Source organism: Balaenoptera ricei, chromosome 7 (genome assembly GCF_028023285.1).
Source record: "Balaenoptera ricei isolate mBalRic1 chromosome 7, mBalRic1.hap2, whole genome shotgun sequence".
In the NCBI taxonomy this organism is placed as follows: Eukaryota; Metazoa; Chordata; class Mammalia; order Artiodactyla; family Balaenopteridae; genus Balaenoptera; species Balaenoptera ricei.
This window is the reverse complement of record NC_082645.1, coordinates 110,565,710-110,591,655: the sequence shown is the minus strand read 5'-3', so window position 1 is coordinate 110,591,655 and position 25,946 is coordinate 110,565,710. Positions and strand designations below refer to the sequence as shown.

The 25,946-nt window shown below is 39.3% G+C and overlaps 2 protein-coding genes across 7 annotated transcripts in view; one reads left to right on the top strand and one right to left on the bottom strand.

Moving 5' to 3' along the window:
* The first annotated feature begins 8,874 nt into the window (after positions 1-8,874).
* On the top strand, positions 8,875-17,867 carry TM4SF20 (transmembrane 4 L six family member 20). The gene is made up of 4 exons (XM_059928847.1): positions 8,875-9,098; positions 13,961-14,026; positions 15,437-15,588; positions 17,539-17,867. Exons 1-4 carry the CDS (start codon positions 8,916-8,918, stop codon positions 17,828-17,830), a joined length of 693 nt encoding a protein of 230 aa, XP_059784830.1. The 5' UTR covers positions 8,875-8,915; the 3' UTR covers positions 17,831-17,867.
* A 1,296-nt stretch (positions 17,868-19,163) lies between these two features.
* Positions 19,164-25,946, bottom strand: part of MFF (mitochondrial fission factor) — a 37,893-nt gene continuing 31,110 nt past the window's right edge. For all 6 annotated transcript variants that reach the window (XM_059928841.1, XM_059928842.1, XM_059928843.1 and 3 more), the window contains 2 exons: positions 24,716-24,800; positions 19,164-23,855 (listed from right to left, as the gene is read on the bottom strand). In XM_059928841.1, coding sequence (XP_059784824.1) covers positions 23,724-23,855; positions 24,716-24,800 — 217 coding nt within the window. In that variant the 3' untranslated portion in view covers positions 19,164-23,723. The remainder of the gene's footprint in view (positions 23,856-24,715; positions 24,801-25,946) is intronic.

The window sequence follows — 25,946 nt, the reverse complement described above, 5'->3', positions numbered from 1 at the left end:
ATTATTTTGTTTTATGGTTAATAAAATATAGGTTATAATTACCACTGTGTGCTCATGTCTAGAATGACAGTTAACTCAGATTTGATTGCAGGGTTTTGGCATATTTTCCCTGACAACATGCTGGAGGGCTCCATCATTTCCTCTAAGCGTTTCTCCTAATATTTTGATAGGCAAAGAATTCCCTCCCCATGATGTGGCATCCTATTGTCAATATATTCCTTTCAAGAACAGATAGGGAATGAACAAATTAATTGTTTTTAACTTTAATTTTAACTTTTTATAGCTTCTTTAAAAATTCTATTGATCATTTCCAGTTCTGGCAATATGGTAGGCTAGATACCCCAAAAAGCCTTCTGTCTCTGCAAAACATTTAGAGATTCTGCACAAAATATAACAAGCTCCCCTTTAAGTGTAGAGTTGGCTCAGGAGAGTAAAGGCAGCCCCCAGGGGAAGAAATGCAAGAGGGCTACAAATTTGACATGCAGCATCCTTGGGCTGGGCAAAGGGGAACTGAAGCAGAGACCCCTGTGGGAAGTGTGGACCCTCAAAGTGTCACCCTCAGTGAAAGGAGGGCTTGGAAAAAACCTACCCAGGACAAAGCAGCCTATCTAGTGTCTGCTGCAGTTTGGGTAGATGGGAGATTTGCAGAAGCGTGTTTTGGTGTATATCTCTTCAGATCTTTTCAGACACACGCACACAGACGTCTAAATGAATTTCTATTGTTCCGTAATTTGCTTTTTTCCTCTTAGTTTTAGAGATCTTTCAATGTGTACTATATGCATTTATCTCATTTTCTGAAAGCTGCATAATAGCATATATCATGGCTATGATTTGAAATTACAAAACCACACCACGTTTCTAATTTTCCTTCACTTTTCCGTTGAACTTAGCACATTCTAATGTACTCAATATTTATCCATTAATATTTATTTTCTGTTTCCTCCCATGAGCATGGAAATGTTAGGTGGCAAGGATTTGTGTTGGGTTTATTCACTGCTGTATCCCATGTGCTTAGAACAGAGCCTATCGCATAGTAGATTCTCAAGTAAATACTTGCTGGATGAATTGAATTAAGCAATGAGTTATACTTCAACCAACTCCCCAGTGACTTATACGCTTTCATGACTCTAAAGAATACTACAAACATCATCATATATGCTTCTACAGACACAAAACCGCAGTCAAATCCTCTACATCTAATCTACGCTAGTTTAGAAACTGTATGGAAAACTACCTCTATGGGCAAAACAGCTCGCTGTTATTTTGCTCGTGATTATTTATTGCAGATACATAATAAACAACTCTATTAGAATTGCTTCTCAGATCTTTTCCTGGAGGTTTTACATTTTGCTCTGCCATAGTGAAGGCACACAACTCTAAAAGAGCTATGCATTTATTCCCGTTTTCCCCTTCACTCTAATTCAGAGGTATGTTCCTCTTTCCTCTGGGATAAGAAGGTGGAGAAAGCAAGCTCTTGTCTGCGTCATTTTTATTGCTCCAAGTTGAGCCTATGGGCAGAGTTGAGCATTTTAGGAAGTTGAATGCCAAGGTTCATGGTGACTGTGGATAAAACCAAGATCCCATTAAATTAACAATGTTTATTTTAGCTTTCTATTTTATATATAATAGTGTGTAAAATAGAGAACTAATAAGGACCTACTGTATAGCACAGGGAACTCTACTCAATACACTGTAATGACCTATATGGGAACAGAATCTAAAAAAAAGTGGATATATGTATATGTATAACTGATTCACTTTGCTGTACAGCAGAAACTAACACATTGTAAATCAACTACACTCCAATAAAAATTTTAAAAAACACAATGTTTATTTTCCGTGAGAAAATATACCACATCATAGCAACATAAGACATGAAGAAGAAATTGTTTGTGAGAAAGACACATGAAGCAGAGGGACCTGCATAAGCCAAACGTCTGGAGGGGCCACCTCACATCACCAGTGCATTTTCCTACGACGTCATGACTTCCTTCCAATTTCACCTTCCACAACATTTCCCTGAAGGGTGTTCTATCCGATAGCATCCCGTGAACAAACAAGGAATGACCAGATATTCCGTTTGAAAGAACACACTCTCTTTTCTCTTAATATTTTTTTTTGCCTCAGGTGATGTAGGGAAGAACAGTAATCAGTCCCCACTTCTTTACGGGGCAGGGGGGTGGTGGCAACTCCATATGAAAGCAAGATTTGCAATGAACCTATCCAAACCCTACCTCCCATCCTTCGACTGAAGGGGAATAGCATCTCTGGGTTTCCCTCCCAGAAGACATGGTTTTGAGCATCCTAACTGACTGCGCTGCAGGAAGAACATCTCACCCACCCCCTGGACTCCTGGGACTTCCTCCTCCCACGCCTAGCCTCTCAGGGCTGCCAATCTGCACGGGGTGAGCACAGACAGTTAAGAGTGGCTTTCAGGCCTCTTTGGGCTGTGGTCCCTGCCATCCCAGCTCCTCACTGCTCCTTACACTCCAGCCACACACACCCTGACTATTCCAAGGCTGCCCCGTTCTCCGTGTACCTATTTTGTACTGCGGCTCGGATGCCCTCCGCTTTTGTTTGCATGCAGCCCAGCCCTAACATTTGCAGGGCTGAGACTTGGGTACAAATGGAATTGCAGACTGTACAGTCTCAATACTATAAAGCAATAAATCATGCTAACAGACTGTTACAATGTGCTCTATCCTTTTGCCTGGTCAAATATACCATCATAAAAACCATATGGTTTCAAAACTTTAATTAAAGCAGTTTTTCTTGAATTAAAAAAAAAAAAAACATATGAAAAAATATGTATACCTGTGTGACTTTTGGCAAAATACTAAAGACAACTGAATTTAATCACTACTGCACTGTGTCTGGGTATTATGTTGATGGGTCAGGATGTTGGGTGAGTAGTAAAATAGAGATACACATGATTCATAAATTATTATATGTTTATTACAGAATGTTTTTCCTTACCTTCATTTCAGCAAATTATTAACTATTTGTAATAATAAAGTTTAAAAAATAACTTGTAATCTATTGACAGTAATGATCTAAAGGATTAAAAATGAAATGTAAAAGTACTCAAACTGTACAAAATTTAAATATATTTTCATCAAAAAATAGAAAGTGTAAAAGTAAAAAATTTAAAGTTTTTTTTTCACATGCTTAAAGCTTAACTTTCTTGGAAAAAAATCTTCAAAATTACCTACAAAATTAAAAGACAAAAATCAAATTATAATTAATGAACATTTTAAATTAAAATTATTTAAGTAAAACTAAAATGTTTCTTTCAAAAATATGTAATTAAATTTTAGCAGATACATTATGAGAGTAAAAGCATTCACAAGTCTAGTGTTTAATGCCCATGTAGTGCCACGGTAAAGAACCAATAGCCCGTTTCATGCATGTAAACAAATGTAGGAAAAGTATGTATTGTTTACTACTGTAAACACTGCTCCGCAACCGCATGCAAATGCTGTGGACGCCACAGGGATGTGTGCGTCTCTCCAGGACAAGGAATTAGAACACAAGAAGGTGCAAGAAAATGCGTGCTTGCCACTCCTTATGGAAATGATACTTTATGATACAAGAATATTCTGAGGAAGCATTTGACAAGTCAGTCAGGCTCTTCTCTTGCCTAAGTGTGTCTCCATCCCATAAATCCTCCTCCACGCTCTCTGAAGCAATCAGCCCACAAACCTCCATGGCAGTCGTGAGCCCCTGTTTCCAGGACATAGGGCAAGGGCTGTGGACACCACTTCCCCAGGGCCCGAACGGTGTGTCATCTCACAGCAGCGAATGTTGAGGATTACAGGCCAAGTTCTGGATCCTACGTGGCAGAGGGGCCCTTGTGTTCTTTAATAGATTTATGTCCATATGCTTTTGGTATGTGGGACCCTAACGTGCAGGGCCTCGGGCCTCTTGCCCAAATCTAAGGGTGCTGCTGGGTGCATGGAAAACTCCTGTGATTATTGACGAATCACCCCCGTGGAGACCTCCTCTGGGAAGGAGGGAGCACCACTGGGACTTGACTCTGAAACAGGACTCAGCACGTGGCACTGAGATGGCTTGTTTGTACATAAGCTCTCACTCCACTGCAGTCTCCTTGAGGGCCCATAGCTTAAAACCAAAATTTACTGGTACTATGTTGTGTTTCCAAGGTAACACATACTTAGTTTGCCAAATACAAAATTATACTGAATCTGTTTTTCTAGCTACTCCTGCCATCCTGTTTATGTGCCCAGGCGGAGAGCCACCATGCTCTTGGAAAGAGGGTGTTTCACATTCCCGGGCTGACAGGCCCAAAGGTGGGTCTGTCTACGGGATCTCATTCATGCTGTGGGATTGCGCCTGGCTTCTGTCCACCAGCTGGTTCATCGAAATATCAAGTTTATAATTGAACAGAAAGACACCTGATTGGAAATCAGAAGTCCCAAATTCAAGACCATGCTCTGCCAGAGCAGCCTATCCATGAGTGAGTCGCCTTAGCTTCCCTGAATCTGACTGTCTTACTTCTCATCTATAAAATACTAAGGTTGAGGGCTTCCCTGGTGGCGCAGTGGTTGAGAGTCTGCCTGCCAATGCAGGGGACACGGGTTCGAGCCCTGGTTTGGGAAGATCCCACGTGCCACGGAGCAGCTGGGCCCGTGAGCCACAATTACTGAGCCTGCGCGTCTGGAGCCTGTGCTCCGCAAGGAGAGGCCGCGATAGTGAGAGGCCTGCGCACCGCGATGAAGAGTGGTCCCCGCTTGCCACAACTAGAGAAAGCCCTCGCACAGAAACGAAGACCCAACACAGCCATAAATAAATAAATAAATAAATACTTTAAAAAAAAGTAAAAGTCTATAAAAAAAAAAAATACTAAGGTTGAGCTGAGAATCTCTACAAGCCTTTACAGCTTTAGCGGCACAGGAGGCTACTGAGTTCTCAAAATTACATTCACAGGGTCTCTACCCCACAGACTCTTGTATATACTTTGGCTACAGTGGGCATTAAAATTTGTTTATGTATATATAAACAACTCTCAATCCAATATGACCCATCAGTCAAAATCTGCCCTGCAACACAAATAGGTCACAGCTTGGGTCTGAGGGTGCAAAAATTCCCACTAATGAGTTCAGCGGAATGAAATGATACTTTTAAATGTATTTCATTCTTTTTAAACGTTTACTTTTCTGTTTGTGGAACTTCTGCGCTTGTATTCCTACTTATATTGGTTATATACAGTAAGTATATAACCAGTACAGTATATTTCTTACAGTTTCTAATGTTCCCTAATCTTCCTAAATATAATTTCTGAATAAAACTCTAGGAAAATATGGTATCTCAGTGTCTTGTTTTGATTTGTTTTTTATTTATTTTTGGCTGCGTTGGGTCTTCGTTGCTGCGCGCGGGCTTTCTCTAGTTGCGGTGAGCGGGGCCTACTCTTCATTGCGGTGCGTGGGCTTCTCATTTTTTTTGATGTTTTTGAGGAGGGGTGGGAATGATGGAGTTGACTTTCAGCAATATGTTGCAAAGGTCCAGAAGGTTATAAGGTGAAAGACAAGGGACACACTGAATTTATTGGGGGTAATGCTAGCTACTCTAACAATAGACATTTATTGCTTGTTGATGTCAACTATCCTGAACAGTCCTAGGTGGGCAGAAGGGGCAGGGGTTGGGCCTCTACCTGGTACAGATTTAGGTCCATGGAAGCTGATATTTTCAGCACATGACTTCCAGTGTAGCTTGGTTGTCTCCAAACTATAAATGGAAAAGAAGAAAATAGATGACCTCCATCACTTTGTAAACTCCTTAGATGAAAATAACTTCCCATTGGTTAGAAATAGTTACATGGCCCAACCTAGAGGCATGGGTAACTGGGAAACGTAGTCCGCAGCTGGGTGGACACTTCTCAACCACTCTACATGAAATGTAAAAGCACAAATGTTAGTGGACAGTTAGCCATATCTGTGTATAAAGCCCAAGTTTTTCAGTCAAATCAGCCTCAACTGATTTGACTGAAGTGTGTTTAGAAGAGGATGCCTGACATAACATGGGTGAGTGTTTAATACCCATTCATATCACATGAATTCCTCCTGGGGTAGTACTGTCAGGCATACTCAGTGCAGGGTTGGAGCTACTTAACTCCAACCACGGAGTGAGCAGAAGATGGGGTGAGCAGAAGCCAGTAAAAGCTAGAGAATTTTAGGAAACGTGGTCCCTGGTGTTTGACTACAATCCTTACTGCTCTTAGGTCCGTGGTGTGCAGTGGGCTAGAAGAAGCATTGGGTCGGGGGGGAGGACAAAACAAAGTGCTTTTGCTTTACCTCTTGTTTTCACCAATGGCACAAATGTGACTTGGCTGTGACTCCATTCTCTCTCATATATTAAGTCCTATCCCTGGAAGAAACATATTTTTCTAATATGTTTTCTTGAGATGTGTTCTCATTTGAATTAAACAGGTAGTTTTAACTCGTTTTTAAAATGTTACATGTCATCCTAGACGTGTAAGTATATCTAGACATTCTAGACATCTAAGACATGGAAGAAACACAAACATGATTGAAATCACTTAAAATGGTACCTAGTAATGGTAATCCCAGGTACTCTAGAGAGTTTTTTCCATACAATTTAAATGAAATCACCCTGGTGAAATGTCTTGCTCAATATTCATTTCAATGTCATTCTAGTATAGCTTTCGGTACAGTAGAGACTGGAATGATTACAAACTACGTTTTCCAGGGACTTCCCTGGTGGTCCAGTGGTTAAGACTCCACACTCCCAATGCAGCGGGCACGGGTTCAATCCCTGGTTGGGGAATTAAGATCCCACATGGGTGGCAAAACTACATTTTCTAGAGTACTCTGCATCTAAGTCTGGATATTGCAATAATTAGATCAATCCTTGAGCGATACTGAAATGCAGCAGGACCCTGCAGTCCTTGCCTGCCCCCCACCCCACGTCCTCAGCCTGCATTTTGTCCGTAGAAAAACTTTAGCCAAAGAGTAAGTTTAATCAGAGAAGTGAGAACATGCAGAAACAAAGGAAAAGAGTCAAAGGAGACCAAATAATAATAGATCGGTCACTAAGCAAAGTCAAGGACGTTTAGTTCCTCCTCAGGGGCTATAGATAATATTCTGAGCCGTATCCTGTGAGCTGTGTTACAGATACTGAAAGCCCCACCAGGTGGAAGAAGTTAACTACATGATGACCAGACTGTAGCCACGACATAAGCTGCCACAATTCCGAGAACAGGCCTCAAGGAAATGGGAACAAACCGACCCTGGAACTGAAGATTAACTGTACTTAAAACAATCAAGATGACCCTGGTCAGACCACCGATGACCAATTTCAAGGTGACTGTCAGAGCTGACTGTGCTGTTTCTACATGTAGCCCCCTACCTCCGTCTATGAAAGCTCTTGCCCACTGATTGTCAGTGGGGTGGGGAGTCGGCCTTTGGACAGGAGTCCGCCCTCCCCTCGGCAAATTTTCCTTTCCACCAACATGCCTCTTTATTGGCTTCTGAGTGGCGAGCAGCCACACCCCGCTTTCAGTAGCAATACGGAAGACAGCAAGGAGGTGAAGGCCCTCTTTCTGCTGCTTCTGTCTGTGGCTGTGAAGGAAGATGCGGGGGCAGGGGTTTTGAGTTTTATGCACGGCCGCAATATTCCTGGGTCCAGATATTACTTTCACGAAAGCTAAGAAGAAGTTGCAGTGGCAGCAGAAGTCAAATTCAGTGTTCCAGGGTCCTGTCTACCCTTGAGGGTGCAGAGGGGCGGTGGCAGCAGCAGTGGTGGTGGGTTCCTGGATGGCAGCTGTCGTGGTGTATGCATTCCAGAGGTGGCTTCTTCATTTCCCTGCCTTTGTGAGGACTGCAGAGGCAGAAGTTCCCCTGGGGCCATTCAGCAGTCATGTCCTGGAAGGCATTCCTGGAGACTGCCCCTCCAGCCCTCCCAACAGTTTTGTACACGATTCCCCAATTATCCTTTTTCCAGTTTAGCATAGCTAGAAGAGTTTGGGTTTTCTGCAACTGATAGTAGTATATGAAACACCTTTCTGACCATCTTTTTGTGTCAAATTCTAGCCATCTTCCAAAGCCGAGAGGAATTCTGTTTCTTTGCTCATCTTGATAGAATCCTTCCATTTTCTTGACTCTTTTTACTGTTTTAGTATGGCATGTGACAAGTTATTTGTATACTTTTCTATCCTTGGTTTTAGTAACTTTGGTTTTGTTTGCAAAAAAAAAAAAAAAAAGAAACCCACTTAAAGTACTAACAAGGGGATAATTTATTATAAGAATATAGAGGCATCTCACAGTAAACAAACACAGGACCAGCAGTCAGTCTTCATGGGTAGAGACCAAGAAGCAGAAAGCCTGTTTTGTGTGTGTGAGCATACAGCCTGAAACTGAACCCTAACATTTTGACTAATCAAGAACATTTGCAGCAGAGAAAATATTTTCTCCCAATCTCATATATATTCATTTTCTTGTTGAACAATTTCAAAATAAGGAACTTCCATAGCTTGTAATAATATCAATACAACAAGAAAAATAGGTTATCTTAACTGGATATTCTTGTTTTTACTTTTTATATGGCATACTAGTGAAATGTAAAATATGTTAGAAGAGTGTATCTTAAACCCATTTTTTTTTTGTTTTTATGTGCCGATTTTCATGCATAAATTTATCTAGTAGCAACCATAGATTTTTTCCCACCTACCTTCCCCACCCCATGGTAATGTAAAATCGTCCTTACTTCCTGCAATACTCCTCATAATAATGTCCTGCCCTACTGGACTCTGAACTGATCTCTGTAATTTTTTTTTTTATAAGTGCTGAGCTTTAACTAGAAGGCTCAGGATAAAAGGCAAGACAGTGCCACAAAAACAGCCACCCTGACAGGGTTTCTCCTCGAACCAGGGGGTGACCATGACCTGCTGCGAAGGATGGACAGCCTGCAATGGATTCAGCCTGTTGGTTCTGCTTCTGTTGGGAGTAATTCTCAATGCAATACCTCTAATTGTCAACTTAGTGGAGGAAGACCAAGTTTTTAAAAACCCCATCTCTTGCTTTGAATGGTTCTTCCCTGGGATTATTGGAGCAGGTCTGATGGTGAGTGAAATTTATTTGACTTGATTTGGAGCTATTTTACTGAAGATGGTCTAAAGACCATCTTGCAGCCTTGCAGTGAGCTATGTCTTGGCTTAGGATATAGTGAGGATCAGTGGGTATGGAATTAATTTATATTGGCATCAGTGAAGAACAACAATTTAAATGAACTGTGGTACAGGCTAGGGAGCTTGGGCAAAAAATAATAAGATATTGGTAAAAGTTGGTGGGGTAATTACGTATCGTACTTCTTCGTGTATAAGGCTGCTCTTCCAAGCTTCATAGTTAGTGTTCGGGACTTTTTGAATTTATTCCCTCAGCTTTCCTTTGCCAAAACCAGCCTCTGAGTATTCACAGGGAATACAGCAAAAGCGGGAAGTGCTCAAGAGGAAGGGGAAGAAACATTCCATGCACGATGAGTCTCCTGGATGATAATTGTGAGGCATGAATATGGCATTGCCTGCACCGAGGGGAGTTGGTGCAAGAGGTTTGGGACTTGAAACCCTGGCTTTCTGACCTCAGGGACGTTTTGACTCAGATCTGACTTACAACCTATACATCATGGTGCTTGTTTAATGTTTGATAATTATTAATAGGTCTATCTGTTGAAATCTGCAGCAGAGCAGTGTAAGACAGAACCCCCCAATGTACGTGATCATAGGTCACCCGAGGCACCTGTAATACATGTAGATTTACAGACCTTCTCCTGGGAATTCTGATGCAGTAGGCCTGGGTGGTACCCATTGTGCAGAGCAATAAATCCTGTTTTCAGACATGACAGAATATTGAGATATTCTGGTTGTGTCTCCAATATATTACTGTTAGCAAATCATTTATCCTGTGATTTTGTTTGCATATCAGTAAAATGGGGATGTAATTGAAGTTTGAAAATTCAGCATTCAAGAGCCTTGTTTTTGTTATACCACTTGGGTACTATAGCACCCACTTGCAGTCTCGTTAATGCCAGAGAAATGCGCCTTTGTTTGGATGTATGTGTGTGTGTGTTACAATGATGATCAGTTATTGCTTCTAGTCTTATCTCCAGACTTAACATGAAAACACTCGTGGGTCATTATATATGAAACAGAGAGACCACTGTTAAGTGCTAACCACTGGGTTCATACATTACACTATCTTATTTAAATGCTATGATAATCTGGCTGAGTAGTTATTAACATTTGTATTTTAACAGACCAGCAAACAGAAGGTTAAGAATGTTAACAAGGTCACAGAGTAGGTGGTGAAACCCAATTCCAGATTTATCTGACTCCAAAGCTCTGTTTTCCACCAGTATTAGCACCATAATCCTCATCACCTGTCTCAGGCTGACAAAGGGGAAAGACAAGATCTATAACCTAACCCATAAACTTAAGTGACCAGGAAACTGAAGCATAGAAAAATTATATAAATATGAAATGATTTCAGAGAATCTGGACTTTCTTGTTCCAGGATTAAGTTTGCTTTATCACCTCAATAAATATTAACAATGTACTGGTATCACGCCAGGCTCTGACTATTACTTGGTATTGTGGAATATCTTCAAAGTATCAAACAACTCTTTGAAAAGTTCAATAGACATTTTATAGATAGAGCCTCAAACTCTAGACTAGGCTCACAAGCAAACAGGTGGGTGATAGAAAGGTTATTTTCTTGATCCTTGGCTATATATAGAATGTGGAAGGATATCTTTTTTCAAAGGGAATTGTGCCCTTTACATCTATCAAAATACTGACTTAGCTCAAAACACTGAACTCTCAATATACTTGTAAATACACAGAAAAGTTAATGAAGAAGAAATCACTGTCGTGATAAGCACTTTTGTCATAGTTCTTGAAATCTTTCTAATCTGTAGAATTTTAAATTAGTATTGTTTCAAAAACAGGGAATTTTGCAGGAAGTAGTTAATAATAAAAACTATGGAATTCATTATTACTTCATAAAATACAGTCATTTTATGGTTTTATGATTTACCCAAAACAGAGGTGAACCTTTTCATCTTTGAAACCATGACTAAGAGTAAAAATGTTACATAATTACCTTCACCTATCTGCTAAATGGAAAAATCAATACACATTCTTCTTCCAAGTCCTGAAAAAATGACTTGAAACGTTTCCTTGAACTGTTTCCTCTAAAAAATAAAGGCCATTTTATTTTATAGATTAATTGTAAGCCTAATCTTAATCATGCTTATTTACTGAGTTCACTTATTGTGTAATAATTCACCAATTATTAAAATCGTAACAGAGAAGAAGAAATTGAACGTTACATTAGAAAATATTATGTCTAACAAAAATTTTCAAAATACAGATTTTATATAATGAGCCATTGTTTTGTTTGTTACTTTCATGTTCAAGTACTTAGAGGAATCCTAAAAGTTTGAATTCTATCAGAGTTGTAATGGTCTAAAGCTCTTCTGTACTTCACTTACGAAATCATATGCCTTATTTCTAAAACTGGATGAAAATATGGGTTTCTGTAAGGAAAAATAAACAATGCTACTTCTTTTCTTTATAAAAACAAACGACTATCAAGAAAAAGTTTCACAAAAACTCCTATGCATTCAAATGTGCTTAGGAATTGGAGAAAGATTATTCTCAAGATTACTTATTTGTGCAGATTATCTGGAAGACTTATAATTCAGTCACATACACCCACACACACTTTCACATTTTAATGTTCATCCTATAAAGAGCCCCTCTAATTTCCAAAGCTCTGAATGGGCAAAATGGTTGAAATACAGAGTTATCAAGTTACCCATAATGATGTAACAAAGATGTGTCAACATGCCATGAAGTCAACCAGGTGAGGATTCATACATGATAAGCTATTATTACTTTATAAAATCCCTTTGCAAGAGAAGGGAACTAGGAAAGTATCTCTTTCAGCATCTCTGAAATAAATTAATCTTCAAGAAAGTTAGCAGAGTTTAATTTACATCAATAAGGAAAATGGAATGATTTATCCATTTTAATTATAATTTAATGTTGCACTAACTTTAACAGATAATTAATTTTCTAAATCAGGGGTTAACACGTTTTTTCTGCGAAAAGCCGGGTAGTGAATATTTTAGGCTCTGCGAGCCAGTCTCTCTCACAGTAATTCAACTCTACTGCTGGCGCACCAAAGCAGCATGGATAATAAGTAAGCGAATGGGCATGTCTGTTTTCATAAAAGTTTATAAAAAAGAGGCGGTGGGCCAGTTTGCCAGTTCCTGTTCTAAATGATTTGTTCCTTAAGCTCAGAAGGCAGTATCACTTATAAGTACAACAAAAGAAATTTAGCCCACGAACACTGACACCTATTTGGGTACATAAATTTCTTTTCCCTTTTCTTCTGGGCTCTCAGCCATGCCTTGAATGGTTAGGCTGCCATACATACACGTGCCCTTTGAATTATAAGAGTGTCGGGTTCCAGGCAGTATGTAAGCAAAGTTTGATAACAATACCAAGTGTCTTCCATACGTGACACAGAGTCAGCACATGGTCAGAGTGGGGTGAAGTTTGTCAGGAAAGCTGCCTTGTAAGGCTGTTCAATCCGAGACCTGCTCTGAAAGGACAAAGGTGGACATGGTCTTGGAACGATGGATTGGGGAAGGAGCAATCAGGAGGAGGACGATGAGATGAGCGAGGGGGGTGATGGTGGTGGGGAGGATGAGAATGGCAAGCTCTATGAAGGAACAGAGAATTGCTAGAATTGGCCAGTGTGGTTGGAATAGTGGTTGAGTCTGAGCTCTGGAACCCTAATGCCCAACTTTGACTCCCAACTCTTCCACTTTCTTAGGCAAGTTACTCAAGCTTTCTGTGCCTCAGTTTTCCGACCCAGTAAAATGGGGATAATTGGCACCTACCGCATAGGATTTTTATGAGGCTGTGAATGAACTAAAACACATACAGCACCTATAACAGTGCCTGGTATGTTGTTAGAACTCAGTAAAATGTTAGAAAACAAGAGTGGGAGGAGAGAGAGAGAACTACTCAAGGGCAGCTGTGCTGAGATGGCAAAAAACTTATGGCTAAAATATCTTAAGTGTAAGGAAGTAATCGACATTCAACTCTTCAATGATACAAAACTTCTTTCATGAAGAATTTCTAGTTATAGCTGCTGACTAGTTATTAGTAGAAATTTTAACCTAAGTCCTGAGAACATGGCATCATTTCTTACAGCTTTCCCCAGCAATATGTGTTCCCTTGACACAGAATGTAATACAAGATTTCTAAACATCAATGCGAAGTGCGATCATTCCATACCATGGATACAGGAGTAGAAAGGAGAATGTAGAACTAAGAGTAATTCTCAAATCATAAGTTTGGGGAACTACTGAGCCGGTGGTGACCCTGGGAGTGAGAGGAAAGTTAGGGAAGTGGGAGAAGGGTGGTGATAGAATTCTTAGTTCCCAATTGCCAGGCAGACAAAACCATCAATTTCCTTTCTGAATGCTTGCCAGATTAATTCACACTATTTTGGGGAAATTGGGTAAGTGGTTGCAGATTATAGTAAAAAAAAAAAAAAAAGTGAATTTTGGATGATGCAACCATTCTTTCAGAAACGTTCCTTCCAAAATAATGAATAAATAACTTACTCTATTTAAAATCCAAGTCTCTCTAATGATGACTCAAAGTAAAAACGTAGACGGAAGAGTCTGAAATTGCTATACTGAAATCCTCCATCCCTTCCCCCTTTTTAATCTTTATGGTCCAAATGGGGATCATAAAGGTCACAAGATCAAGGACATTGCCACATTTCCTTTTTATTCTCTTAAGCCTCTTGGCTTCCCACAACTGCTGGCAAGTAGAAAGTGAAGATTATTGCTTTATCATCTGATGAGAAGTAATAATATTCTTTGTTCTTGTTGATGTCATTTCCAGGTCATTCCAGCAACAACAATGTCCTTAGCAGCGAGGAAAAGAGCATGCTGCAATAACAAAACCGGGGTGAGCACGGCACAGCTGGTCTGGTGCATAAGCAGTTACGGGCATCTCAGCAAAGCCGCTGAGGCGTCAGCATCTCCTGAATCACCGTGTGGCTCCAGTGGCAGGGCTGGTCCTAGAAACATGTTATTTAGAATAATTTATACGATAATGCTGAAAGCGTGAAGTTTGTCTTTTTGTTTTCCCACAAAAATTTAGTTTTGGAGCGAGCTTTCAGACCTCTCCTCAATCTTCGGTTTCAGTCTAAAGGTTTTCAAAGAAAGGAGATTTATAAGTCTGCACTCAGGGCTGTAATCAATTTCATAATACTCAAATACTTGTTACTTGTGTGGTGTGTATGAAATACTTAGGGAAAAAGTATTCTCAGTTCTCTTATGCACATGAAAGACTGGTTTACTAGGACCAGAATGTTAACTGTCCTTGTCTAGTTAAGTTAAAGGAGACAACACTTATTTTTTCAAACATTTGGTATGTATAAAATTGTAACTATGTTAAAAGGAAATTAATATTTATTAACCTTCTCTCACTATACTCAAAATATTTTCAAATACGCTATCTTATTTTTCTGAAAACCCATACATTTTATGATCTCTGTTTTACTGACTGAGAAATTGATCCTCAGAGAAAGCATATAACCTGCCAGTGTAGCACAGTTACTAGGTAGGTCTGTATCCAAATCCGTCAGACTCCAAAATTCCCAGTCTTCATACTGTTTATGCCATGAACATTGTTACGAAGTTAACACTGAGGTCTCTCATAATTCTTTAAGGAAGCAGGTAAATCAATAAATAAGAAATCACAGTAAATATTCCTGACTGAGCTTGAGGTTTTAAAGCAATGGTTCTCAGCCTGATGGGAACATTACAATCACCTGGGGAAAATCTTAAAAATACCAGTGCCTGGTGGCCCCCCTGAGATTCTGCATTAGTATCTTTCAAACGCACCTTAAGTGATTCTCATGTGCTCCCAGGGGTGAGAGCCACTGTTTAAAAGGGTACATATTTATAGCCATGAGTTCGATTTATTATTTTTTTAAAATTACCTTATCCTGACATTTGGTATTTATCTAGGATTATAGTTACTTTGCTAGTTATTTACAGTCTATCTTTGCTCCTGACACACTGTAGTGGTCCGTTGAAATGGACAAGGTTCGTGTAGAGCATAAGAGTTCAGGTTTTTCAGAAACAGTGGCAAGACCAATGATTTTTAGCAAGTCTAATGAAATGGCAGGGACTTTGCCCTCTGCCTTCTTGTGTCAGTCACACCCAATCAAACTGTGATCTTAAGATCTAGGACTGTAAGGTGTCAGGAGAATGGCAGCAGTTGATGATAAAGACTGCTTATGCTGCTGAAACTTGAAACAGAGCGGGAACATGTAACAACATGTGCAGACGTGCCTACTTTATTTTTCAGCTGTTTCTTTCATCACTTCTGAACGTGATCACCGTCATTGGAGCTGCATACTGCCTGATGGTGTCCGTCCAGGCTCTCGCGGAGGGCCCTCTCATTTGTAACTCTCAAGGCAACAGCACTTCCAGTTGCGAATTTTCATTTAAAAACTTAACGTGAGTAACCGTTTGCTGTCTTACACAGCTGCAGCTAGCTAGGTTAGAATAGTGTGGTGTTGACCCAGTGCCATGTTACCTCGCATGGGACAGATTCTTAGGGATTTAGCACATTAATCCCAATTGGCCCAATCGCAGAGAAATGGAGGAATCACTGCATTCAGAATGCTTTGGGTATGGTCTTGTCTAAAAGGAGTAGTTGACTTAGATGGATTACCCTTGTCTTTTAAAAATCTACGGCTGCATACGTGCATGTATATAAAAAATTTCTGGAAATATACACCAAAAACTTGACTTTCATCTTTGGAGAATGGTAATGGAGGATGCCCCAGGGGAGGGAAGGGAGCATTGACTTTCTCCACTTCTGATCTAATTTAATTTGTAAACCCTGGGACTTCCCTGGTGGTCCGGTGGGTAAGACTCTGCGCTCCCAAGGCTGGGGGCCCGGGTTTGATCCCTGGTCGGGGAACTAGATCCCTCATGCATGTCCCAGCTAAGAAGTCTGCATGCCGCAACTCAAGATCCCACGTGCCACAACGAAGATCCTGTGCACCGCAACTAAGACCTGGCACAGCCAAAGTAAATAAAAAAATATTTTTAAAAAAATTGTAAGCCCTAAGCATATATTACCTTTATAATTTGATAAATCGAATAAAAACACAATAAGTAAATAAAATCTAGAGGCTTACCTACAAGCCCTAAGAAACAACGCAGCAGCCAATGGAATCATGCAAACATAATAGAAACACACTGTCAGAATGACAATGAATCAAAAGTTTAACTCACAGAGTAACAAATAATGCTGAAGAGTTACATGGAAATGGTTCATTTCAGTCTTGTAAGATCGTTCTGTGCCTGAATCTAGGCACAATTTGTAAAACTGGAAGAAAAAAACAACCTAATTCATTCGTTACCTATATATTGTTCAGTATGGAAAATAACTAGAATTCACTTTTGTAGTTACATGAAAAAAATTTTTTCCCTTTTTCCTTATCTCGCTGCATTAAAAAAGAAAAATCTCTCAAAATTTGCATACCACAGTTGTGGATCAAAATCCAAAGAAACTCCCTTTACTAGTAGAGCTGGAGTAGAAAATTAGAGATTTCAACCACACATGCTATACACATTCAGTCCTCAGCTCATGGCTACTCACCATGTACCAGGCGCCAGGCCAAGCTGGAGGTCACAGCATCAAGGTATTCCCACTCTAGTTGGGGAGACAGACAGTTACGGAGAGTAAACAACTACAGAAGAGTGACCCTACGCTTGCTGCAAACTGCAAAAAGCATACTCATATTCCGCATGCTGACATACTGTTGTTTTTCCCAGGCTGCACATCAGTTGCTGGTATCCAGAAATGCAAACTCTCTAAGAACACTTAGTCCTACTGTAGAAAACCAAAGATAAATCATGTCAGGATGGATGTGTTAGGGCTAAAAGTTTCTCATTCTCCATACCTTGTTACAACAAGGTTTTAACCAGACATATCTGAAATGTCTTTTGTGAGCAAAAATTGTACATCTGGTTTAAGAACAGACGCAACACAGCAGTTTCGCACTAAGAACTGAGCTCCTTGAAAGGGGGAGCTCATTTATTTTAGTTTCTTTAGCCAGTAGAAGAGCACCTGCATGAATAGGTGCGACCACAGGAAATTGTTAATATTCAACCCTTTCTGACATAGAAAATTTCATACAGTTCAACCTAAGAGTAGATCCTCTGTAGATGCTTGTTGAATGATGGGATATATGATGTCAACGTTTTACAACTGTTAAGAGTACAACGGCACACGCTCAGAAACCCTCATCTTAGCTATAGTTTCTGGGCACGATGTTTCAAAAGCACTTTCTGTTTTACTATACATGTCTTCTTCTAGGCACAATGCTGCATTCTTTAGATGGTCAGTGGTATTCCTGAATATCTTATTTTTATCATTTCTTTCATTTTGTGCAGTGCCGTTCATCCAGAATCCTTCGATCTGCAGTGGTTCTTCAATGACTCTTGTATTTCTCCTACGGATTTCAATAATCCCTCCATCAACAACACAACAGCCAGTAACTGGAGAACATACAGCTTACACTTCAATTCTATAGAAAACAAACATAGGATTATCCATTTCTCAGTATTTTTAGGTCTACTGCTCGTGGGCATTCTTGAGACCCTGTTTGGGCTCAGTCAGATAGTCATTGGCTTCCTCGGTTGTCTGTGTGGAGGAGTCTCTAAGCGAAGAAGCCGAATTGTGTAGTTTAATAATAATAAAATGGAAATACCAGTTTGAACCATTTGAGAATGACATTTAAAAGACATGCTTTTAGAAATTCAATAATGGAACATTATCTAGAAAGCTGTGGATGAGTCAGTTTAATCCAAAGGTTGTTTTTAAAGTCACCTTTGATGTACTTAAAAAACAAATCAAGCTTTCACACTGAAGCGTGCTGGTAAATGCACATTTTCAGATGGAAAGAAAAATATCATCAGTGGTTGACTTTGGGGAAAAGTGGAGAGAAGCTTTCAATTTGTTTTGTGTCTTTCTGTACTTCTGTACTATTTGGATTTTCTAACTATGTTCTCACATGTGGAGAAAGGAAGGGAGGGAGGAGGGTAAGCAGGAACAGAAGTTACATGGGAAGCCAAAGTATGGGACCTTTTCATTGCATTTCTTTATACTTAAAAAAGGTTAAATATATACAGTTGACCCTTGAACAACACGGGTTTGAACTGTGCAGTTCCACTTATAATGCAGATTTTTTCCAATAGTAAATACTAGAGTACTACACGATCTGCAGTCGGTTGAATCTGTGGGTGCAGAGTCCTGGATACAGAGAAACCGAGGATATGGAGGGCCAACCAAAAGTTACATGTGGATTTCTGACTGCATGGAAAGTTGGAGCCCCTAACTCCTGAGTTATTCAAGTGTGAACAGTAATCTAAATACAATCAAGTTTTTAGACCTAATTCAGCTTACAGAAAATCCAGGGAAAGAGGACATTATTCAGACAAATTCAAAAGGTGGGACAGTAAACAGACAATAGTCCCTTGTTTTCAACAAGAAAATGTAGTATAAGAAAAATAAAAGGTTGGATGGGTGGAGGGAACTATTCTAGATTAAGAGAGCAAAGAGACAGACATGATTCAACCAAATGGATTATGTGAGCCTCGTTGGGGATAACTGGGGGAACCTGTACAAGGACTGGTTTAGGTAATATTAAGGGCTTACTGTTAGTTTTTTTATGCCTGATGATGGTTTTATGGTTATGTAGGAAAATGTCCTTATTTTTCAGAAATGCATATTTATGTGTTTCGGGGAAAATGTCATGTTTTTAAGACATTTCAGCTAAAAAATGAAGCAACTGAAAAATGTCCTTACATTTAGGTGATAGGCATATGGCAATTCATTACACTCTTCAATTTTCCTATGTTCGCATTTTTCACAATAATTAAAAAACAATAAATACCTAGGGAAAAAAAAAATCAGTCTTTCGAAATCTGGCTTATATAGATGCCAAACTTTAAGACAGGATAACAAAACAGTGTATTTACCATATTAAAATGTTATAAAATAGACAAAACTCAAAATCTACAATTTTCTGAATATGATCATTCCTGCTTTTTATTTCAATTATTTATATTCACTGGGCTTAAGATTTTAGAAATAATTTACAATACATATATTATAGCTGTCCCCCTCCCCCCAATCAGTAACATCAAGAACTTACAGGCATTTTTTTCTGAACCCATTTACTGTATAAAGACCTTCTTCCTATGCTCCTATAAATACCTATTTATCCTTAAGGTCTAGCTTAAAAATCTACTACTTGAGAAAGCCTTCCCAGAGTGCATGCTTTCAACAAAACAAGTTAGCACTTACCCAAACCACGATTATCATACCTGTCACAATGTAACATATTTTTGTTTATAAATCTATCACTTTAAGACAATTTAAGGGAACAGGGACCATGTCCTTCTCATCCACTTATTCATTAGCTCTTCCCTTCTTCAGGCCCTCAGCAAGGCCTCTTCTCTGCCCAGCTCCCACCTCCCACTCCCACCTGTCTGATCTCCAGCTAAATCCTCTTCATCTTTCAGACTTCCGCACAAGTCATCACTTTTCCTGAGAGGCCTTCCCTAACAGCCTAATGGAAGGCAGGCTTCCCTTTACTCTCTCCTTTAGCGTTCATTTACAGCAGGGGTCCCCAACCCCCGGGCTGTGGACCAGCAGCGGTCCACGGCCTGTTAGGACGCGGGCCGCACAGAAGGTGGTGAGCGGCGGGTGAGCGAGCAGAGCTTCAGAACCTGCCGCCCCCATCGCTCTCGTTACCGCCTGAACCATCCCCCACTACCCCGTGGAAAAAATGTCTTCCACGAACCCAGTCCCTGGTGGCAAAAAGGCTGGGGACTGCTGATTTACAGTACTTATCACAATGGCAATAGCATTTTAAAGTGTACTTGTTTCTTAAATTTCACTCTCCCCCATAAGACCATAAGCTGCATGGGTACAGGGATATGTTTCTTTTATTCACTCCCGGTATAGTCAGTACCAAGTACCGTGCCTGATACAAAGTAGGGCCACTACGAATATTTTGTTGAATGAATTAATCCTATCTTTAGTACTCAGCTTTTAGCCAAGACTCAACACTTATTACATGAATGTCTAACTGCCAAGAGTCAAAAAATTAAAACACAAGTAAAATAAACACGACAGCTCACTGTATTTGACTGAACAAGTCAATGACAGTGCATATAGTCTTCATTAGCCTGGAAATGGGTGAGAGATGACCCCAGTTTTCTACAGGGTCATGAACAGAGACGTGAGCCTCTCATTTCAAAGGGCAAAAGAAAGGATGGCTGGCAATAGCACAATCAGCTGAAACAGCTGGCAAGTTAGTTGTTTGCAATTTTGGTCTTGTGGAAACTGCAGCCTTGGATTAAATGCCTAAAGCCTACGGGCCACTTGTGGTGAGGTGGCTTCTGGGGACATGCCATCTCTACCCTGGTACCTAAACTTACAAATGCATGTCTATACACCCCCCCACCCCCACACACACATACAACATGCACCTAGTCATTTACAAAGCTCATTGTTTTTTATTTCTCACTTCCGTTCCCATGTTCAATCTCACTTTGGAATCTTTATACTTTTATTTTTTTACTGCATCCACCATCTGAAACACTCTCTCCCTGTTCTTGGGCATATATCTCAAATTCCTCCTCCTTCATAAAATTATTTTTATAATCCTCTAATTCTTTAATACGCCTTATTTCCCTCCTCCTCCATTAATCTGTCAGTTCCTTAAGAGCAGGGCTTGTGGTGCATCTGCTATAACCGCTTACTACTGAGGTCAGTGTTGTGCACACACGAGTCTCTACTTACTGACACGATAATACATTGTAAGTAAAAGAACAAGTTATGGCAGTTACATTTTTCCAAACTTGAGGCCAGAAAAAGTTCAATTTCAGTGTCAAATATGATCAAGAAGCTGGATAACAGACATTCATGCAGGAAAAGAAGGAAAGCTCTCTTGCAAATATATTTTCATAAAATTATCCCTCAAAGTGTCAATAACCAGCAAATGCTTCAACAAGTATTCCTAGAAGTGAAAAACACCCAACCTTTAAATAGAGTTCCGAAAGCAGTGGCACAATGTACTTGCTACACTTGTACCTGCTACTTAGTTGTATGGCACTAGTGAGTATGGTAGGTTGATTACTCTGTTACTGGCCCTGACTGTATCCTTTTCTTCCACTGTTCCCTGCATCTGGAATCTTTTTCTTCATTCTCTGCTTGTTGAAATCATGTATTTATTTATTTCAAGGTTCAGCTCAAACATCTAAGAAGTATTTCTTGACCATCCTGACCAGGAGTGAATCTGTTCCTCTCAACTCCCAAACCACTTCCTTACAACGATGCAAAATGACTTCTAGGGGAGGGAGGCTGGCATAGCTGGGCTTGGTTTTGGAGTTAGAGAGACTCAAGCTCTTTTGTTTTTAGATCTGTGACAAGGTGAAGACATGTTTCTTTGTTGTCCCCTTTTGGATGGTAAGTTGATTTCTCATTTACCCTTTCACTGAGGGTGTAGTTTTTTGGGGTTCGAGCTTCATGCAGGAGTCTCCTGTTACAGCTAGTGCCTGCCTAAGAAGACATGGAATTATATCTCCTACCCCCGTACAGCCATTAAGAGAGAAAGTTCTAGGACTCCAGTGTTTGGTAAAAGTCAATAGGGAGAAAAATAGCTTTTGTGCTTATCTCCTGGAATTCCTGCTCATGTTCCTTTTTGACTTTTATGGAATCAATCCTTTTCATGCCTGCCCAACAAAAGAGGTGTTAACTTTATCCACTGTTTTTTTTTTTTAATTTAATTTAATTAATTTATTTTTGGCTGCATTGGGTCTTTGTTGCTGCGCGCGGGCTTTCTTCTAGTTGCGGCGAGCGGGGGCTTCTCCTCGTTGCAGTGCGCATGCTTCTCATTGAGGTGTCTTCTCTTGTTGTGGAGCACAGGCTCTAGGCGGGCGGGTTTCAGTAGTTGTGGCTCACGGGCTCTAGACAGCAGGCTCAGTAGTTGTGGCACACGGGCTTAGTTGCTCCGCGGCATGTGGGACCTTCCCGGGCCAGGGCTTGTACCCGTGTCCCCTGCATTGGCAGGCAGATTCTCAACCACTGCGCCACCAGGGAAGCCCTTATCCATTGTTTTTTAAATCATTTTTGTAGTTTCAATTATTCACAGAAATTACCTTGAGATATACATATAAAGATAGAATTAATATAATTAATGACATCATTAGGATATTATAAGTCAGAAGACTTTCATGGGTAAAAAAAATTGTCACCAAACTCATGATAAACCCTAGAAATTAAAAAAAAGAATCCTTCCTCCAAGTACTTTTTTTTTTGGAAGGACAGGAGAGAAGCAAGAATAGAACAGTTCAATATACCTACATCTAAGGAATTTCCCCTAATTGCCTTTCTCAAAACTCACTGCCTTGGTAGAAAGATACTGAAGGTGTATGGAGAATACTGCACCTAAGTAAAATTCTATCCACTTCTGAAACAAAAAAAGGGAAAAAAAAGTTTGGGAACTAAAGGCTCCCAGCACTTGGTTTCACTGATGCATTTAATCTCATCAGATTTAGTATATCAGCTAAATACAATGGAAAAAGCAACACAACTGAAGGTATTTTTATCTGAACCACTTTATAGACACTACAAATTAGAAAAACAGCTGTAACAAAACCAGTGCCTACCACTACCAGGACGAAGATCTGAAAGGAAGCAAGTGGGTTCTTGCTACCTGCCAAGTCATTAATTGCTTTACTTGCTCCAGAGCCGGGAAAACTTAGGTGCATATAAAGAAACAGGATATGGAATATACCTCACAGCACAATATGATGAAATAAAATCTTTTGATACACAAATATAGCTTTGGTTGACAGTTTATTAAATACACTACATTTGTACCTTATTCTATAGCTTTTTAAATCATTCACACATGGACTTAGTAAAAATGTACTTTATAGAAAACCATCTGCAAAACTAAAATAAAAATAAAAATGCACATTTTGCCCACATCTTAAACTGCTGAAAATGTTAGGAATTATTTTATCGAAGGTGATCCTGAAACATGAGGTGACTTGAGTTTATTAAATCTGACACCAGACCATGACTTCAGTAGTGTTAATGTTGAAATGTGGATGCAAAAATGTCTATTAACTAAACTGTTTAATCTAACAGTGTTTGAGAAACAGGACAATATAAAGTATTATTTTTCCTTTACAGATACTTCTCTAAATCCATTTTCTGTACACTTTTTTCCCTCCCATTCATAGAATTAGCTGTGCAGATTGATGAGGCAAAAACAAAACAAAACAAAACAACAAACAAACTAGATCCTATTTACAAAACATGCAAAGGGAGAATTTTAAGTAGGTGTTAGGGCAGAACTGGTTAAAACTAAATACAGTCGAGTGACAGGATATACCTTTACTCCTGCAAATATAAGTCTTTACCCCATCCTTTCTGGGAGAAATACATTTTCAGGGTGGGGACTGTAAAACGGCATACAATGCAAAGACAGAAATAAAGAAGTTTGCAAATTCTTTATATTTCCAGCTGTTGAGACAGTATTTTTGAGTTGAGGTTACCCCTAGCGGCGAAACCAGAGCCAGCTGTTAAGCAGCCAGAAGGCTACAGTAATTGAATACATGACCATTTCTCTTTTAGCACGTTCTTTGTTCTCCTCTTCCAGAAGCTGTAGACGTCTATTTAGTTTGATTATCTAAGTAAAAAACAACATCAAAAAATGAATAGAAGCTTTAATGCATGATGCAGTCAGATTCTTATAAAGTAGTTTAATTTGTAAAAAGAATTATTACAAACATGAAGAGTTTCATTTGGAGCAAAATAAAGAACGCTATATATAGAAAAAATGTTATGCACGACAGCTTAAATTCACTTAAATTCTCTTCTCTTATGAGCTTCTGTCACTCAGCTTCAGTTTTTCATCTTTTTCAAGCTTAACCTGCTTTAACTGTTCTATGCCTTCTCTGAGTTACTAAAAGGATCCCAATAATTAACCTACTGTAGTGGGCCCTGTGACCTGCCACCCATGCCCTTCAGGACTAAAAGGCTAATAAATCTCTACCTGTTTGTAGGAGTGTCACTGGTTGACGGCACTGTCCTCGGCTGTTGGTCCTTACTGTGAATAGCCCTGGGCTGAACAACTGCCTTGCCCAAGTTCATGCTCCCTTATGAAGGCAGCATGCATTCACCGACTGGTCTGTGATAGGGTTAAAGGCCCAGGCCCCTTGTTCCAACTGTGAAGGGCCATCTCAGCTTCAGAGCAATTTATGGATGCACTGGTTTGCTTAAAATGTTAGGATTCTTTGTTATTGGCTAGAATTACATCAATTCATTTTGGTAATACTGCTTTATGCTGATCAAAACATGTAAATAGTGGTTTAATATGTCTTTAATCAAAATGGGAAAGTCAATTATGGTTTAATAAATAGTTTGATAGATAAAATATTTTAATCCATGGGTTCCACTGGACAGAAAATGATAAAATGTTAGGAACTACCACTTTAAATATTATATGAATATAATTTAGGATTATATGATTTTTGGTATATTAAATACCTGTCGTCTTAATGAAGCTGCATCTACAACAGTCATGTCATCTGAGGTTCCTTCAATCGTTGTATCTATATTTGAAATGCCATACCTAGCAGATAAGAAATAAAAATATAATTTAATATTAGAATAGAACTAAAAGTACCTGGCAAGTCAAATCACGTAATGTATTGTGTAATGCTCAGAGAATTGTTGAAAAGACTGATATTTAACAGTACAGATTAGTAAAATATTTACCAATCTGAACGGGTACTAATAAAGGAAAGGAAAGAGCTTAGGGTAACAACTACGTACAATACTAGGAAAGTGTCCTGGAAGTTTGCGAAAGAGAAGAAACCCTGACTAAAGATATAAATAAGGAGACACTTTTCAACTCAGAGGGACTGGCAGTGTTAAAAAGGACAGCTGGCTGAAAAGATCTGAGAGCTGCTATGCTAGCATGTAACGGAATACAAGTCTCCCACCATCTGATGTCTATATGTGGTTCCTCAGAAGTCCCTGCTGAGACTCATGGCAGGGAACACAAAGTAAACAAACTCCAGCTAAAAAAGGAAGACTGATCATTTTTTATTTCTCCTCCTCTTCTCAGTGCCTCTTCTCCTGCCATTTCTACTCTTCACTTCTTATCTCCAATTACTTAATCTCTACTGTGTCTCCACAGAAGCAATTATAAAATCACCTGAATACATCTTGTCACTACATTCAGATCCAGAATTTAAATACTATAATTAAGAAGCGGTGTATAAAATAATACTGGAAAGCAACTAAGACAAACCCTAGAGAAACATTAAAAAGTACTTCTTGTTCAAATGCAGTTACTTCTAAAGGCGCACTGATTTTTAAATGAATGACAATAAACTTCTGAGATACAAATGCACACAAATGCTATTATTCCTCTTTGCCCAAATTTCCACTTTTAAAATATATTTTAATTAAGATACAATTTACATACCATATAATTCACCTTGTATATTTACATCCTTACTATTTTAATCCTGTATGGTTATTTCAGTAAAATGGCACATTAACTTTTCCAAATGAGTGGATTATAAATAAACTGAATTTAAAAGTTACTCCTATGTAATCTACAGAGTTGGCACATAGAGCGTAATATTGATATTTTTAATATTTCAAGCAAGTCCCTATTACAAAAAACATATTACCACACAAAGGTGTATGAGGAGAATTATATTTTTCATCCAGACACGTTAAAGACAAGTCTATTCAGAAAAATCCT

What these genes read in the sequence shown, in the direction of transcription:
- TM4SF20 (XM_059928847.1), top strand. Translation starts at nt 8,916, where the DNA reads ATGACCTGCTGCGAAGGATGGACAGCCTGCAATGGATTCAGCCTGTTG. An exon ending in TTATTGGAGCAGGTCTGATG is followed by an intron (nt 9,099 to 13,960) that starts GTGAGTGAAATT and finishes TGTCATTTCCAG; the next exon opens with GTCATTCCAGCAACAACAAT. An exon ending in TTTTCATTTAAAAACTTAAC is followed by an intron (nt 15,589 to 17,538) that starts GTGAGTAACCGT and finishes CATTTTGTGCAG; the next exon opens with TGCCGTTCATCCAGAATCCT.